Source organism: Ictalurus punctatus, chromosome 12 (assembly GCF_001660625.3).
Source record: "Ictalurus punctatus breed USDA103 chromosome 12, Coco_2.0, whole genome shotgun sequence".
Lineage (NCBI taxonomy): Eukaryota > Metazoa > Chordata > Actinopteri > Siluriformes > Ictaluridae > Ictalurus > Ictalurus punctatus.
The window spans coordinates 30,423,711-30,440,573 of record NC_030427.2 but is presented as its reverse complement, the minus strand read 5'-3'; the positions used below and the strand labels follow the sequence as shown (position 1 = coordinate 30,440,573).

The following is a 16,863-nucleotide window of genomic DNA, read 5'->3' as shown; positions in this document are numbered from 1 at the left end:
CTTGTAGCATTAGCATTATTAATTTACTCCACATGCGAAGCTGCTGTGTCTACACCAGCAGCTTCAGGTCATTTTGCAGGATCAATGAAAGATGGCAGTTTGTGAGATCGGGAAGTTGAGAAGCAGATGATGTACAGTGTTACTCGTCATCATAATGGTTTCTCTACAGTATTTCCACTTGTTTGGTTGACTGAGATGAAAAGCAATGTGAAAGTAACTGTTGCACAGTGTAGATGCATTTTGGACATCCTGTAGTTTTTATTCCGATTGTATTATACAACTCCAAACAGGCCACTCCCACCTGTGCGAATATGTTCAGTCCTGATTAATTGTGCAGTCCTAGTATGAGGGGCATCCACAATGCTGGTGGCGTTACAGATGGGTGTGGTGTAAATGTCTATGAGGGGAGAGACCCTGCTCTCCACTGCAGGGTCTTAATCTGATACGGTGTAATTTGCAAGCCATGCAGTGCTACAGCTACCCTCAATAGTTCCTCAGTAGAACATTATGGGAGGTTTTTCCAGGAAGGCAAAAATCAGCTGAGTTTTCTTGGTTGTTGGTTTGGGGTTACTGCAGCAGCCAGGTAAAGTGTATAATAGTGACAAAATATTTAATTATAGGAGCAGCAGAAATGCAAGCATCAGTGCAGGAATGGTCAAATAGTGCAATTTATGTCAAGTCCAATAATTTTAATACATGCAAAAAATATTCAGCTTGGAAAAAAATATGACACTTCAGGCAACTTTTGATAAGTAGCTTTATTTATACAGTCAAACAAGTCAGCAATAATAGCAGTCCAGTGAACAAAGTGACTTCTTCCTCCCAGGACATTTCACCACTGGGTGTGTCCATTTCATCAAGGACATCACTGAATCTTCCTCCTACATCACCTGAAACAATACAGGTCAGTTAGTGTTCGCTCCCTTCACATACACAGTGTAGAGTATGAGGACAAGCCTCAGGTTACCGTGTCTCCACATGATCATTTCAGACAGGGATAACTTTTTTTCATCACAGGCTTGTATGTGCAGTTTCTCCATACCAACACAACTGCTCAGTCCCCAAGCAAGCACCCAAACCCAACAGGTTCTATTCATCTGCCCAGCCATCCAAACCTTAATTTACATTTCATTGATTGGTTTAACCTGTAATCTACCTTCTTATAATTGGAAGTTAATCACAACTGATAAAATCTGGATTCTGATTGTTAGAATGCAGATGAGGAAAAGGCCATGTGAACTTACTACAATGTGCATGACATTGCATGGAGCACCTTGGAAATGCATTAGCAATAACTTTATAAAAGGTAGGAGTGTTGGAGCAGGAAAGACCATGAAAACCCTTAAGAATCATGCACTATAACTAGAGTTTATGATTTAAAAGTACCTAGTCTTTGATGTAATCAGAGGTTGATCTGGTCCAATCACAGCCTCTATCTAGGTGGTTACCTAGAGGGAAATCAGCAAGGAGAAACCTTCAGATTCATCCTCAGAACAGCATAGCATTAACCAGTTTCAGTCATCACACCAGACAGCACTTCGTATGCAACACAGGAATACCACATGCCATCAATTTATATAGTTACAGCCACAACAGATTAAACACTGTACCTGCTGAAGCTTATGTTCAAGCTGGAAGTTCCTTCCAGGATTCATTCATATTGAAGGACACCATGATTTCCACAAATGAGCTTCTACAAGAGTCAGATAATTACTCAGTAAAATGCACACTTTGTAAACGCATAATAATCCACTGTACACTATGTATAATCTGAACCAGGATTACACACCAATGCTTACATCAGGTGGGTTTATTGGAATCATAACATGACCTTCGACCCTTTCCAGTCATACCGCATCTTACTGTTTTCTCCATGTTTATACACTACAATAGGTTTTAATACCAGCACGTGCAGCCCTGGCTGTGTGAGGGTTTAGAGGCTTTAATAGGCGGGAACATTGATTCACGTGCTCGCGCACCTCGCTTATATTCATTTAAAAAAATAAATGAAAACGTAGTTTCCGTCACTTCCACTCAATACACACCCAAAAGTGTAAAACCTTATACATATTGAAACACGTGTAAAGGAACGTACAACTACCTCTTATAAAATATTTATTTTAAGGGGGGGGGGGGGGGGGGGGGGTAAAAAAGACGGCGCGCGCTTCCACGCGGTCCATTCAAGCTAGCAAACACTAGCTAGCCTGTCCAAGTTCTGGGGTTAGAGTGTGGAAAACCCTGTAGATTTCCCCAATTTAAACGAGAATGTTGTGAAAGTGTTCTGTTTCTCTATTAAAAGAAGAAGGGGGGGGGGGGACGACGACATCGATACAAACCCACTAGGTATATAAAATAAAATCAGATTAGCGCGCGATAGCTACCGTTTATTTTTTTTTTACAAAAACTAGACAGACAGATCTGATTACGTTTAGAAACACTTACATTCAGTCAGGGCGGCTTTAGCGTTTCCATATTTAACCCTCCAGTAGTTAATATTTTATTAACGAGCATTCAACAGCAGTCGCTCGTCCCGGTGATGTGAGCAGTGCTGCAGGCGGAAAAGAGACCGAAGATGGAGAAGGTGTCAGTATTTATACCACATATGACGTAACAAACCACGTGACTATGAACCTATGGGACGTGCCAGTGTACTCTGTTGCATTCGTGTTTGTGGAGTTAAAGCACGATTCATTCATATAACAACATCAGGGAACATATAACAACATCTGTCAGGTTTCCTCTTTCATTCTCAATCTAGGTGGAGAGTACATAAATAAAATATATACAATATAAATATAATATTATAAATATTTATTTATTTATTTATAAGTTATAATGATCAGTTATATATAAATGTTGAAGCTATTAAAACCAGATGTGCCAGTTGTTCGGAAAAACTTCAGTGTTATAGTGAAGGAAAATAGAAAGGAGGAAATTATGTTTAAAATTGAGCGTCTTTATCCTTTATTTCCTTCCTTTCCCTTCTTCGGTTCCTCTTTAATCCTAGTATGTGCAATAAAACATTTAGTTTCTAATGATTTCGCTGTATGAATATTTAAATAAAATGTCTATGCAACTTTCTCACCTCCTCCTTCTGAACATGTGTTTATGATGAAGATGAAGTGTGAGAGTTATAGATGTGTGGATGTGGAGAAACAGAAAAATCTGCAGCAAAAAATGGCATTTTGTTAAAAAAATAAAATAAAAACAAAATAATAATAATAATAATAATCACACATCCATGTGGAACACTAAACTCTATTACAGCAGGCCTAGAACACAGCTTTGTTAGTTAATATGGAGAAAGAAACAGCGGATGTAAATAATATACTGTATACTGTCATCAGAGGCGAACCTAGATTATGTGGGGGCCCTATGGGCAAAATAAACGCATGGGGCCCTTTAGACAGATTTATGGTGTTATTATGTCTTCAGGTTACCTGGAGATTGTGTTGTGACGCTTTACTTCTGTGGAGGAATCGCAGTAGATGCGTGTCACAAAGACTTCGTTTCTTTATTGAAAACAATCGCGATAACGTAAAAAAGTGAATAAAGAAAGGGGCTACGTTATAATAGCAGAACATGGTCTCAAAACTGTGTCCCTTCCCCCTGTCACAACCCTCCTGTGACCCCCGGCTCCCCTGTCTACTACCTTTCTACTACCTGAATATAATACGTAGGTATGATAGTTGAGGCCCACGTCATTATGGGAAAATATAAAATGTTACACCAACACATATAAATCTTATATTAAGGTGAAATAAATCTGAAATTGGACAAAGAGTTTGGGGTTTGTTTGTCTTTAATTATCCTTAATTCATTGGTCATTATCTCCATCACTCAAACCTGTTTCCTCTTTTCCTCCTCCTCTTGTTTTCTCCTGCGCTTCTGACTGCCAGATAAGTTCATTTTTCAGATTCACTTGCAGTGCATAAACGAGTCTTCAGACCTGATAGCGCCCTGCAGAGAGAGGTCCCCTTTAAGGGGGTGGCTGAGATGCTGCACATTATTTTCAGATGAAAATTTCTGATAATTTAAATGATCAGCCCCCGGGGGCCTCTCAGTATGCGGGGACCCAGGCACCTGCCTGCCCTAGATACTCCTCTGACTGATTTACAATTACAGAGCCACTGGAATAGACACTTTAACATACAAACACCTTTTAATACTAAAATGTAATAGAGTTTTGTGGGTGTATACATGTTTCTCAAGGGATAGCAATATCTATCTATCTATCTATCTATCTATCTATCTATCTATCTATCTATCTGTCTGTCTGTCTATCTATCTATCTATCTATCTATCTATCTATCTGTCTGTCTGTCTATCTATCTATCTATCCTCCTCCTTTTCTCTTAGTGTGTGTGTGTGTGTGTGTGTGTGTGTGTGTGTGTGTCGTCACTAGGGAGAGATCTTCCCGTGGAACTAAATCCAGCTGTTAAACTCCAGCAGTCCCGCAGCAGCCTCCGGACCTTGCACGCGCGCTGCTATCTCCCTACACCGTCCCATCGGATCCCGCGGTTTCCGGTGCAGAGCCGGAAACTTCTCCGGGTCGGAATGGATGGAGCTGCGGAGCTGCGCGCGGAGTTCACTGACGCCGCGACCGGGAGACTCAGATTCTCGGTGACCTTAACGGACAGATGCCTCTCGGTGCGAAAGATCGGCGGGTCGCCCGTGTGGCAGCACGGACATGAGCACGCGCTCGAGCTCGGCCTCGGTGACTGTGTGGGATGCCGCGCGTGCCGGAGCGAGGACGAGGCGGACAAAGCGGCGTATCTGTCCGCTTATTTCTACCCGGCGCGGCGCAGTTGGACCGGAGCTCCTGCTGGCCGCCAAAGGGTGGAGCACCGATTCCGGGTCCTGACCGGGGAGGACGCTCGAGCTAACCTGGAGGAGGCGGAAAGGTGGGCGCGCGCTGTCAGACAACGCGCATCACAGCACGTGCAGGGTCTCAGAGACGGTGAGGAAAAGTTTCATAAAAAGTTATACTTTTTTTTTCTTTCATTTTTTTGCACAGGAAATTAACTCAGCAAATCAGCCTACAGCATGCAATATCCAGCACGTGAACATCATATTACATACATTACTCATATAAACCTTTAATAAATACAGAAAACCCTCTTTCCCTCTCGATTCATCTGTGTTAACGGCATCATCTATATCATCACTGTGAACATCATCATCATTATCATCATCAACATCATCATCATTATTATTATTATTATCATCATCATCATCATCATCATTATTATTATCATCCGCAACAGCAGCAGCAGCATCATTATCATCATCATCATTATTATTATTATTATTATTATTATTATTATTATTATTATTATTATTATTATCATCATCATCATCATTATCATCATTGTTATTATTATCATCATCATCATCATCATCATCATCATTATTATCATTATTATCATCATCATCATCATCATTATTGTTATTATTATTATTATTATTATTATTATTATTTGATTTGTTGTGCATACTTAATGTTAACATGAATGAAGATTGACAACTAGAAGCATTTACACAGAAGCACAATTTCACACATCTTCAGTTCTCCAGTTTTGATGTACTGTGTATATATATACACACACACACACACACACACACACCTTTCTGCTAGAGACTCAATCGTTCAGTCATGAACCTTGACCAACCAGAGACACTGAAGAAGAGTACTGACTCTGGAGCAGGAACTGAAAAGGTTCTGTGAACTGAAAAAGCATTTTATTCATTCAACATTTGGCTCAATAGGTTTTGACTCTGCAGTCTTTCAGTCTGAGTGTGTGTGTGTGTGTGTGTGTGTTCAGAGACACCAGGAGGAAGAGAGCTGGAAGTGGTAATACTAATGTGCATTTATAAATTATGCTGTGTAAGGCGCATGGCTCGGGAGTCTCGGCGTGAGGCCATTTCTTGCATTTCGATCACCTGTGTATGAAAATGTCAGAATTGCGTAATAATCAGCCACATCGAATGTTGTTATGATGCTAAACACTGAGTAAAGAAAATGTCCTAGACTGAGCAGACAATTAAAAAGAACGTTGAGTGTTGGTTTAGCTGCAGTGTAACCGTAAGAAAAGCAGAGTGAGTGGAAAAGTGTGACGTGAAAGTATCTGAGACTGAGAGAGATCTGCTCTGATTAACTGTTTCAGACATGGAGCTAAAGTTCCAGCAGCCGCTGCAGCAAGGGCATAGGCTGGATTTTGACAATGGTGAGGATATAACAGCGGTCTGCAGAGACAAAGACAATGTGCCTATTCAAAGCTTTCATTTCAAACACACATGGATGAACCATACAGTACACCAGCATAACATTTATCACAATACTGAACCTCACTACTAACATATCACCACCTCATTATTCGACCTCACCCGTGACCCTGCCTCTCCACCTGCGTCACTTCCTGCTCTGTCCGAGATACTACCTGGCAGCACTGCTACTGTCACCTGACCTGACAAAATAACTCACTGATGCGTGCCACATGAACACTGAGGGAAAACATTTACAGATTACTTAAGTATTATTATTACCATTACTGCTGACACTACATGTTAGAAATTCAGAAAATATTTAAGTGATTTATACTTTGACCTGTTGTAAAGAAGCTCCTAATGTCCTCTCGTGTGTGTGTGTGTGTGTGTGTGTGTGTGTGTGTTTGGCAGTTAGGCTAATTTGGTGATATGCTGAGTAAGGATGTTCACCAAAAAAAGAAAGGTGGGCATTAGGAGTTTACAAGTCAAAGTACACACACACACACACACACACACACACACACACACACACACACACACACACACACACACACACACACACACACACACACACACACACACACACACACACAGTGGTGGCTTCTCAGTTAAAGCTCTGGGTTACTGATGGGAAGGTCGGGGGTTCAGGCTGTGACTGTTGGACGGCTGTGGATCAGGTGGTAGAGCGGGTTGTCCACTAATCGTAGGGTTGGCGGTTCGATTCCCGGCCCACATGACTCCACGTGCCGACGTGTCCTTGGGCAAGACACTGAACCCTATGCTACCGTTGGTGTGTGAGTGTGTGTGTGAATGGGTGAATGAGAACCAGTGTAAAATGCTTTGGAACCACTAAGGTTAAAAAAGCACTATATAAGTGCTGACCATTTACCATTTGTGCCCAGAACAGAACTGTTGGTATAAGGATGGTGTCTTCCTGCATGATGGCATCTTGTTGATGGAGCTTTGGCACTTCGTACAACTGGATGTACCTACAGCCTCTCACAAGTCAGCAAGAAACGGCAAAGCCAATTTTCCACCAACTGCTTTAGTTAAGAGATTTCTGGACTTCTGTTTTGTACTAGTTTCCTTTAGCCAGTTCATCGACTGTAATTGTTGAGACAACCTCAGTGCTACCAAAGCAACGACAGTCAGGTCTCACTGTCATCACCTAAAAACAAAAATAAATAGAGCTTCTATTCTCACTCGCTATTCTCCGTAGATGTCCAACATAAAAAAGTAGGGGACACGCTGGACTCAAAGTCCCAGAATGCAACACAGCGATACGAGTTACCGCTCACAGTTGGCTCACTAGTTGGCGATCTATGAGATGATGGTGTTGATGGCGGTATTAGCATGAAATGTGAAGATTTGGAGCAGAATGTGCAGATGAGGACGTAAGAGAGCTGGACAGACCGAAGGACTAAAGCCCCGCTGCATCACTCTCTAGGTAGAGATGAAGCAAGGGCTATAGACCCCACTGCAGCACTATCAGCAGGTAGAACGGCATTGTGGGTAATGTAGGAAACCGTTAATCACAGTCAAAATGGACCAAAAATGGACAAGAAGTCACAACGCTAAAATAAATCTTTTGCACGAGATGACATTCATTATAAATATTGATATGCAAGTTCTTCAGGGTGGATTTATTTATTTATTTTTCCTTTTAAAGGCCCGCTCTAAAAAAAAAAACCCTACCGCTATGCACAGGTGTAACTGCAGCCCAAATGTTCATCACTGTGAAGATATCACTATCAGCATCTTTTTATAGCATCTCTGTTGCTAAGCTGAAGCCTGAACCAGAGCTGGAAATGGCTGTGCATGGCCATCTTTAGTCTAATGAGTCTGATGTAAGATTTAGCGAGTGATGTGTGAGCTGTAGCGACATCACAAGTTCATCGGACCCAAAATAATGTAGATCTGAGATTACAGCCACGCGCTAATTACCTCTCATGATTGTAGACACCTGAACGTTCAGCAAACAGAGACCGATGTTATGTATCAAGCTTGTCCGAAAAAAGAAATGGCACCCCTTGGTAAACTGACTCTGATTGGCTGGCAGCTACGGTCATTTTAGATCAGATATTGGATCAGACATCATTATGGATGTAGTGTGGATGAAGCTTCCTGTACATGATTGTTATCATTTGTGAAACCTGAATCTTTATCATCATCGTGAATCTGTGTTCACAGGAGCAAGTAACATCTGTCCAGTGTTTCTTCCCTGATGAGGAAATGAGTGATGAAATAAATACAGTTGTATGTTTTGATTCCAAGCAGCCTGGGATGCAGATTTGAAGAGCACGCATGTGTTTCAAATGAGTTTTTAAGAACGCAAAGCTATAAATCAATCTAAGCATGAGCTGTAAACGGCTGTTCAGAGATAAAGCAGATGGCTGCGGGCTCCTCAACATCGGATTATAGATTTCTCTAAGCTTTTTTCTGTGTGTGGCAGTAGGCCTGCAAATCAAACATCTGGCCTGGTGCTTGGCTTTTGTGTTCTCCTCCACCAATCACTCTAAAGGTCACCGCTGACTGTTGTTAGCATTTTCTTTTCGATTTGACGTCACCGGCTGCGGTCTGTAGTCTGGGCCAGTTCGTCATCTAATATTCATTAGTAGCTCAAAAATATACGATCTTATCACATTCATTACACATTGCTCCATTAATCTCATATTAGCATGCGGCTTAACACACACACACACACACACGCGCACACACACACACACGCACACACACACACACACGCACACACACACACACACACACGCACACACACACACACACGCACACACACACACACACGCACACACACACACACACGCACACGCACACACACGCACACACACGCACATACACGCACATACACGCACATACACACACGTACACACACGTACATATATGCAAACACACGCACACACACACATGCACACACACACACAGGTACACATATGCAAACACACGCACACACGCACATGCACACACACACACACACACAAACACACACACACACATATACACACGCACATGCACACCCACGCACACACACACGCGCACTCACACGCACATTCACACACACACACACACGTACACATATGCACACACACGCACACACACACATGCGCACACACACACACACACACACACACACACACACACACACACACACACACTTGTATCAACTCAGTTGGATATTCAGATTTATACTAGTACAGAATCTCATTGAAGGGGGTATGGCCTCTGTGTCTGTGAAGTCTCGATGAAGGAGGCGAGGCCTCTGTCATTCTTAGTGAAGGAGGCGTGACCTCTGTCAGTCTCAGTGAAGGAGGCTTGGCCTCTGTGTCTGTCAGTCTTAGGGAAGGAGGCGTGACCTCTGTCAGTCTTAATGAAGGAGGCGTGACCTCTGTCAGTCTTAGTGAAGGAGGCGTGGCCTCTGTGTCTGTCAGTATTAGGGAAGGAGGTGTGGCCTCTGTCAGTCTTAGTGGTGGAGGTGTGGTCTCTGTGTCTGTCAGTCTTAGGGAAGGAGGTGTGGCCTCTGTCAGTCTTAGTGAAGGAGGCGTGGCCTCTGTCAGTCTTAGTCAAGGAGGTGTGGCCTCTGCATCTGTCAGTCTCAGAGAAGGACACGTGGCCTCTGTGTCCCTCAGACTTATTCAAGGAGGTATAGCCTCTATATCTGTTAGTCTCAGTGAAGGAGGCGGGGCCTCCCACTTCTCAGAGCCAGAACCATTGGTGTAATACTGTTTCACATCATAGCAGCTGTAAATCGAATCACATGGCATCATCGACTGTCGTGCTCATGTCCTGTAACTTAAACGTACCTTTAAGTGAATGGAACAGTACTTTAAATGATGATGAGAAATTAACACTGTCATAATTTACATCATTGTCATGATTCCCCCTTGAAGCAGCGTGCTCTAAGCGCGAATGCGCGAGCACCTGCTTTTCCATTGTTGACAGTAGTGACATCTGGACACATGTGTTTTGTTTATGTTTGTCATGTCTCCTCCCTGTTCTGTCATTGGCTGGGATTTCACGTGTGTCTGTATTGCCCTCAGCTGCTAGCAGTTTAGACGCTGATCATGTCCACATATATACCGTGCGCCTCCCAGCACACAACGCGGAAGATTAACCAACCAAGTTATGTCCACGCCCAAGTCAGCTGACAGGGACAACCAAGCTCTTCTCACATCCCAGTCTGCTGACATGACCAGCCAAGTTCAGCTTGCAGGCTCTGCTGAGTACGTCGCTCTGCCTTCCTGCTCAGCCGAGGACGTCGCTCTGCCTTCCTCTTCAGCCAAGGACGTTGTTCTGCCTTCCAGTTCAGCCAGGGACGTCACTCCGCTTTCATGCTCCGCCGAGGACGTCGCTCAGCCTGTCTGCCCGGCTGTGGTCGTTACTCTGCCTCCCTCTTCAGCCAGGGACATCACTCTGCTTCCCTGCTCCGCCAAGAACACCGTGCGGTTTCCTGGCTCTGCTTGGGACATTCAACCCAGGGGGCCGGGGCCGCCAATGAAATGGGATGACTCATGGAGGAGTGCCTTTGGGGAGGGGTTCTGTCATGATTTCCCCTTGAAGCAGCGTGCTCTAAGCACGAATGCGCGAGCACCTGCTTTTCCATTGTTGACAGTAGTGACATCTGGACACGTGTGTTTTGTTTATGTTTGTCATGTCTCCTCCCTGTTCTGTCATTGGCTGGGATTTCACGTGTGTCTGTATTGCCCTCAGCTGCTAGCAGTTTAGACGCTGATCATGTCCACATATATACCGCGCGGCTCCCAGCACACAACGCGGAAGATTATCGTAGAGTTAGATTAGTTCTTATAGTAGTCATAGTCACGGTCCATGTTTAGAGTTAGTTCACGCTGGATTATCCGCTCCCAGTTCCTCGTCATAGTTCACGTTTCTCGTTTTGTTTATCGACCCTGTTTTCCGTGACCACGACCTTGGTTCATGCTTAACCCTGTGTATGCCTGTTTGCCGATTGCCTGACCTTCACCTGTTTTGGATTACGTTTATGGATCACGTTTTGGATTTGTCTGCCTGTCTCTCTTTTAAAATAAACAACTGTTCATACTGCACTTGCATCTGTCCTATCTCCGCTCCGTCACGATACGTGACAATCATAATACACTTTCTTTTCTTTTTTTAAGGTATCATCATTACCTCTATAACACTGACCAACATTTTACACTTTTGATTCTGGTTAAATACTCTTTTTTCCCCAAATAGCATTTAAAGAAAACTAAATAACATATGGTGTACTGAGAAAACATCAAGTATCACACACACACACACACACACACACACACACACCCACAACTGTGATGTAACATGCAAGACTGCACATTAATGATGCTGACTCTGCTTTCAGACTACACCTGGCTCTCAGCCACACACACACACACAGAGGACCATTAACACTGTCTAGTCATGCACAAGAACACATAACCACAGTAATGTGGGAGAAGCAGAGCATAAAGTAGGGGACTGCTCTCTGTGATGATAAACAGAACAGTGCATTTATAGTGTATAAGTGATGGCTGTGTGTATGTAAATGATCTTGGTTTTCTCTTCTTGTGAGAAAGACGTGGTGGTTACAGTGTGTGTGGGTGTGCGGGTTAATTCGTGTTCACAGGAGAACATTACCAGGCTCTTTATAGTAATGACAGTAGATTTAAATCAAGTCTCTTTTGCATTGCTCAAACGGAGTCTTGGGTTAAACCTAAAGCATGCATTCTAATGACTTAATATAATATTTTACAGCTGCTGATGCTAGCTGAAGCAACGTTATCGAGTCGAAGCTATCAGGAGTCCTGTGCTAGCCGAAGTCATATTTCCTAATCGCAGATAACAAGCTGCTTATGCTAGCGTAGTAATGGTTTTGTGTCAAAGCTAACATACCTTTTATTTTTTTTACCTTTTAGTTTTTGGGCCAGGTTATATGTTTTTAAACAGATTAAGCTTTTAAAAATCTCGAGTGTATGAAACCTAAATGGGATTTGAGCATCACAGCGTGGCGTCTAAAAGCTCTGCCTCATCGCTCCCTGCTCTTTCTCTCTCTGTTAATGGAAGCTGAACTCAGATCAGATTTCCTGCTGTCGGATGCATAATTTATCAATGTGTGCTCAGGAGTATGAGACTTTGGGTCAAAGGGAGAAAATGGTTGAAGGAGAAATGCTGAATAAAAAGCAGATTATAAACGAAGACGGGTTTCCATTACTAAATGAGGATAATAGGTTTAATAAAATACATTAATAAAAAAACAATGATGTTCTGCTGTTTTATAGACAGATATTTAAACTTGATCCCATCTCTCTCTCTCTCTCTCTCTCTCTCTCTCTCTCTCTCTCTCTCTCTCTCTCTCTCACTCTCTCTTATTCTCTCTCTCTCATTCTACCTCTTATTCTCCCTCTCACTCACTCTCACTCTCTCTCTTATTCTCTCTCTCTCTTATTTTCGCTCTCTCTGTCTCTCTCGCTCTCTCTCACTCCTGTCTGATCCTAACATCTGATCCCCTTTGTTCCACATCTCTTTCTGACTGTATCATTCAGTGGTCCTGTGTCAGGAAAAACACATTGCTTGCTCACAGTTGTTGGCTCGGGTTGGTCGTCTGCACGTCTTACTCAGCAAAAAAGTCAAGGCCTCAGTGCTCTTGGGACAGCTATCATCACCTTCACCTCTACTGGCCTCCATCTGTTCACACACTGCAGGAGGTTGGAGTTGAATCAGTAATGCACTAGACTTCTGCATATTTCCGCTTGCTGTAGTCTGACTGTGTGTTCTGTTCCGCTCTCTATATTTGATTTAGCTCTTGAAAATACCACTGAGGTCCCAAACCCAACCCACAGTCCCTCCATCCACAGTCCCTCCATCCACACTCCATCCATCCACAGTCCCTCCATCCACACTCCCTCCATCCACAGTCCCTTCATCCACACTCCCTCCATCCACACTCCCTGCATCCACAGTCCCTTCATCCACAGTCCCTCCATCCACACTGCCTCCATCCACACTCCCTCCATCCACACTATCTCCATCCACACTCCCTCCATGCTCTACACCTTCCATCCACTCCCTAAAGCCAGTTTTACTTTTAATTGGCATAAGTGATTTAAGATTATTACTTGTCTACAGCTGTAGGACTTATGTCAGGTCTTGGACTCACTAAATATTGTCCAGAATGAGTCTGCAGAATTGTGGGTAAATCTCAACTCACAAATTCAGTCTGGCATACATGACACTGAAGTAAAGGATTTGCTTGAAAAAGGATTTGATGCTCCATCGTGACTTAAGACTCAGACTTGATTTGATTTTGGCTAGTCCTAGTCTTGGTCTTGTCTTGATCTTGACAGTGGTGTGTTGGCTCAAATTTAGCCTATTACCCAAAAACATTTAAAACTCAACTTAGAAGCCAATACTCACATCTACCTCTGAGCCCAGTTGGAGATAGAAAAAATACACCAGCCGTGAGTGAGAAGAAGCAAGGGTCCAGCTTTATTGTTCCATTCCACCACACGAGATCCACACCGATGAGAATTCTCAAAAGTGATCCCCATACCTTGAGCTTAAGCTCCAGTATTTATACTGTATTTACACACTAGATAACCCATATGTTTCAAGAAGACTATGATCTCACTACCAATAGGGTTAAAAAAGAGCTCATTTACCTTACTCTTATGTTCCAGAAAAAGGCCTATTTCACTTACACATAGAATTGAAACCAGGGGTTTCTAATGACCCAGGAAATAAAAACCCAGAGTTTTGAATTACACAGAGGATCAGAAACCAGAATTTTTCAGTTACCTAGGGCGTCAGAAACCAGATTTCTCAATTACCTTAGGGGGTCAGAAACCAGGATTCTCAATTACCTAGGGAAATAAAATGACGTAGACAAGACGACTAAACAACCGGGAGGGACCTTGGTCTTATCGTTATCTCGGGGGGGGGGGGGGGGGGGGGGGGGGGGGGCAGTTTTGACCCAGCCACCCTTATAACTGGCTTTCTTCATGGTTCTCTAAAAATTAAGGCTTTCCTTGCGAGACGAGAATCTTCACCATCTGAATCATGAGTAAGTTTACATTTTCCTGTATTTCTTGTTTATAATTTATTTTCATATTTGCACTATATTTCTTATTTTATATATATTTATACTACTTGAAAAGCGGTTTACTGTACTTCCAACTTCTTAATATCATTACAGTTCTACTGTCCTGCATATCCTACTATTCTGTTTTTTTATGGAGTTTCTCTATTACTATAAGATATTATTAAAGTTATTCATGTGTGTGTATGAGGAAGAGAGTGTGTGTGTGTATGTTGTGTCTACTTGCCCGCCCTTGACTGTACGAGTGTGTGTGTGTGTGTGTGTGTGTGTGTGTGTGTTTTAGCCCTCCTCAGCTCAGCTCGTATACCTCTTTTTGACTTTTTTGACTATTACTGCTCTTAAAGATCTTTAAAGTGTAATTCCAATTTGTCAATGTCCGCCTAATCCCGCTTCTATGTGTCTAGGTGCCCGTCTCTTCTTCTTCTCCCCTTTGCTGGATGCTAGGTCTCCCTTATGTTTATTTTATGACATTTTTTATCCACAACAGGTGGACTTGGCTACTGGAAAATTAATTCACTGTGTTTGATCATTTATTTGTACTGGGATGTCAAGGAGATGTTTTCACTTCTATGTTTCTTGGGGGGGGTCATGGTGGCTTAATGGTTAGCACGTTTGCCTCTCACATCCGGTGTTGGGGGTTCAATTAATGGTTAGAATGTTTGCCTCTCACATCCAGGGTTGGGGGGTTCAATTCCCGCCTTCAACTTGTGTGTTCAGAGTACTCCAGTTTCCTCCCCCTGTCCAAAGGCATGTGCTGTAGGCTGTTGTCATCTCAAAATTGTCCGTAATGTGTGAATGTGTGTGTGATTGTCCAATGACACTTTTTTCTCTGTAGTGTTGTTTCCAGTCAAAAAAAAAAGCGTGTAAGACATAAATGTGTCATTGTCATACAGGCTGCAAATAAGCCTTGCTGAAGAGCACGGTGGAAGATCTAGTGAGTCTATCTTTCGGTTTTTGACAAATTTATAACATGAAAATGCGTTTCAAATGGATTCCGTGACTTCTTCCATCTCTCTGTCCCTTGGGTGTTGAGAATTCAGCTGTGTTCGTGTGTTTCTTACTCTCTCAGGTGTTGAGTTCAGTCGCGTGTGTGTCAGCCGGAGAGTGATGGTGTTGGTGAATCCTCAGAGTGGACGAGGCCAGGCGATGTCTCTCTACACTGGCCCTGTACTGAGCATGCTCACTGAGGCAAACATCCCTCACACACTCATCACCACAGGTCTGTCTGGTGTCTGTTTTTATTTTATCTTTATGTTTATATTTTCTTTCCAGCATTTTTTCTCAATCTTTAGGAGATTTTATCATCAGCATTATTGCACAAGCAAAGACACCAGTTCACGTCATTTGCAAATCATATATTACTGTAGTGAGTCAACACCAATGCGAGCAAACACAGATTAAATGAATAATGCTAACTAATGCTAACAACTATATTCCTCTGTTATAATAATCTCCATGGTTTAAACATACACAGTGTGGTTCTTTAGCATTGGCTCCAGGTTTCAAGGTACTACAACAGCCAAAGTTATTTATTTACTGAGGTACAGAGTGTTCTGGGGTGAAGAAAACAAACCCAAATCTGTCAGGAATGCCGAAGAACTGCGTCTCCATCAGGACCGAACAGTCTGCAGTTATATATAGATGCAATATTTTTATCCCATGGCCATTTTTAGAACAATGTAATATATCAGTGCGCAGACACAGAAAAGTAGTGAATGTGGGTCAGAGAGACGCCTAAAGCCAGGGTTCTAGTCTGCAGTATTTATGGAGCAGTCAGAGATGACTGCTGACATAAAAGCAGGAAGGGGCATATTCTGTTGTTTCTTGATACTTTATTTAGCGTGACCCCAATTTACAACCCCAATTCCGAAAAAGTTGGGACAGTATGGAAACATATTTTTTGCTTGTATTTTCTCATTTGTAAGTTGCTTTGGATAAAAGTGTCTGCTAAATAAATAAATGTAAATGCAAACGTTAATAAAAAACAAAGAGGAGTGATTTGTAAATGTACTTTGACTTGTATTTAAATTTAAAAAATGTATAAAGACGAGGTATTTGATGTTTTATCTAATCAACTGCATAGTTTTTTGAAGATAAATGTTTATTTTGAAATTGATGCATGCAACACATTCGAAAAAAGTTGGGACGGGGCAATTTAGGACTTACAGTGATTTGAGAAGTTGAAATAAGAAAGTAATGTGAAGTTGATATGGAGCCTCAAAAAGGCCTAGTCCTTCAAGAGCAAGTATGGGTCGAGGCTCACCGATCTGCCAACAGATGTGTCAGTGAATAATCCAACACTTTGAGGAGAACATTCCCCAAACACAAATCGGTGGGATTTTGGGCATTTCACCTTCTACAGTGCACAATATAATTAAAAGATTCAAGGAACCTGGTCAAATCTCGTTGCATAAAGGGTGAGGCCAGAAATCACTTCTGAATACGCGTAATCTCCGATCCCTCAGACGTCACTGTCTTAAAAACCGGCATGAGTC

At 42.6% G+C, this 16,863-nt stretch overlaps 1 protein-coding gene, 1 long non-coding RNA gene and 1 other non-coding gene across 3 annotated transcripts in view; 1 reads left to right on the top strand and 2 right to left on the bottom strand.

Annotated features, from left to right (window-relative positions):
- Positions 1 to 740: 740 nt before the first annotated feature.
- LOC108272863 (uncharacterized) lies at positions 741 to 2,563 on the bottom strand. Its single transcript, XR_001814170.2, has 4 exons — positions 2,443 to 2,563; positions 1,611 to 1,693; positions 1,387 to 1,448; positions 741 to 890 (listed from the first exon to the last, which is right to left on the bottom strand). It is a non-coding gene; the product is annotated as an uncharacterized LOC108272863 (long non-coding RNA).
- On the bottom strand, positions 952 to 1,023 carry LOC124628784 (small nucleolar RNA R38). Its single transcript, XR_006983466.1, has one exon. It is a non-coding gene; the product is annotated as a small nucleolar RNA R38 (small nucleolar RNA).
- Positions 2,564 to 4,326: 1,763 nt separating the features above from the next.
- LOC108272828 (sphingosine kinase 1) overlaps positions 4,327 to 16,863 on the top strand; it is a 19,037-nt gene continuing 6,500 nt past the window's right edge. Inside the window, exons 1-2 of the mRNA XM_053684748.1 lie at positions 4,327 to 4,960; positions 15,438 to 15,587. Of these exons, the coding sequence (XP_053540723.1) occupies positions 4,558 to 4,960; positions 15,438 to 15,587 (553 nt within the window). The 5' untranslated portion in view covers positions 4,327 to 4,557. The remainder of the gene's footprint in view (positions 4,961 to 15,437; positions 15,588 to 16,863) is intronic.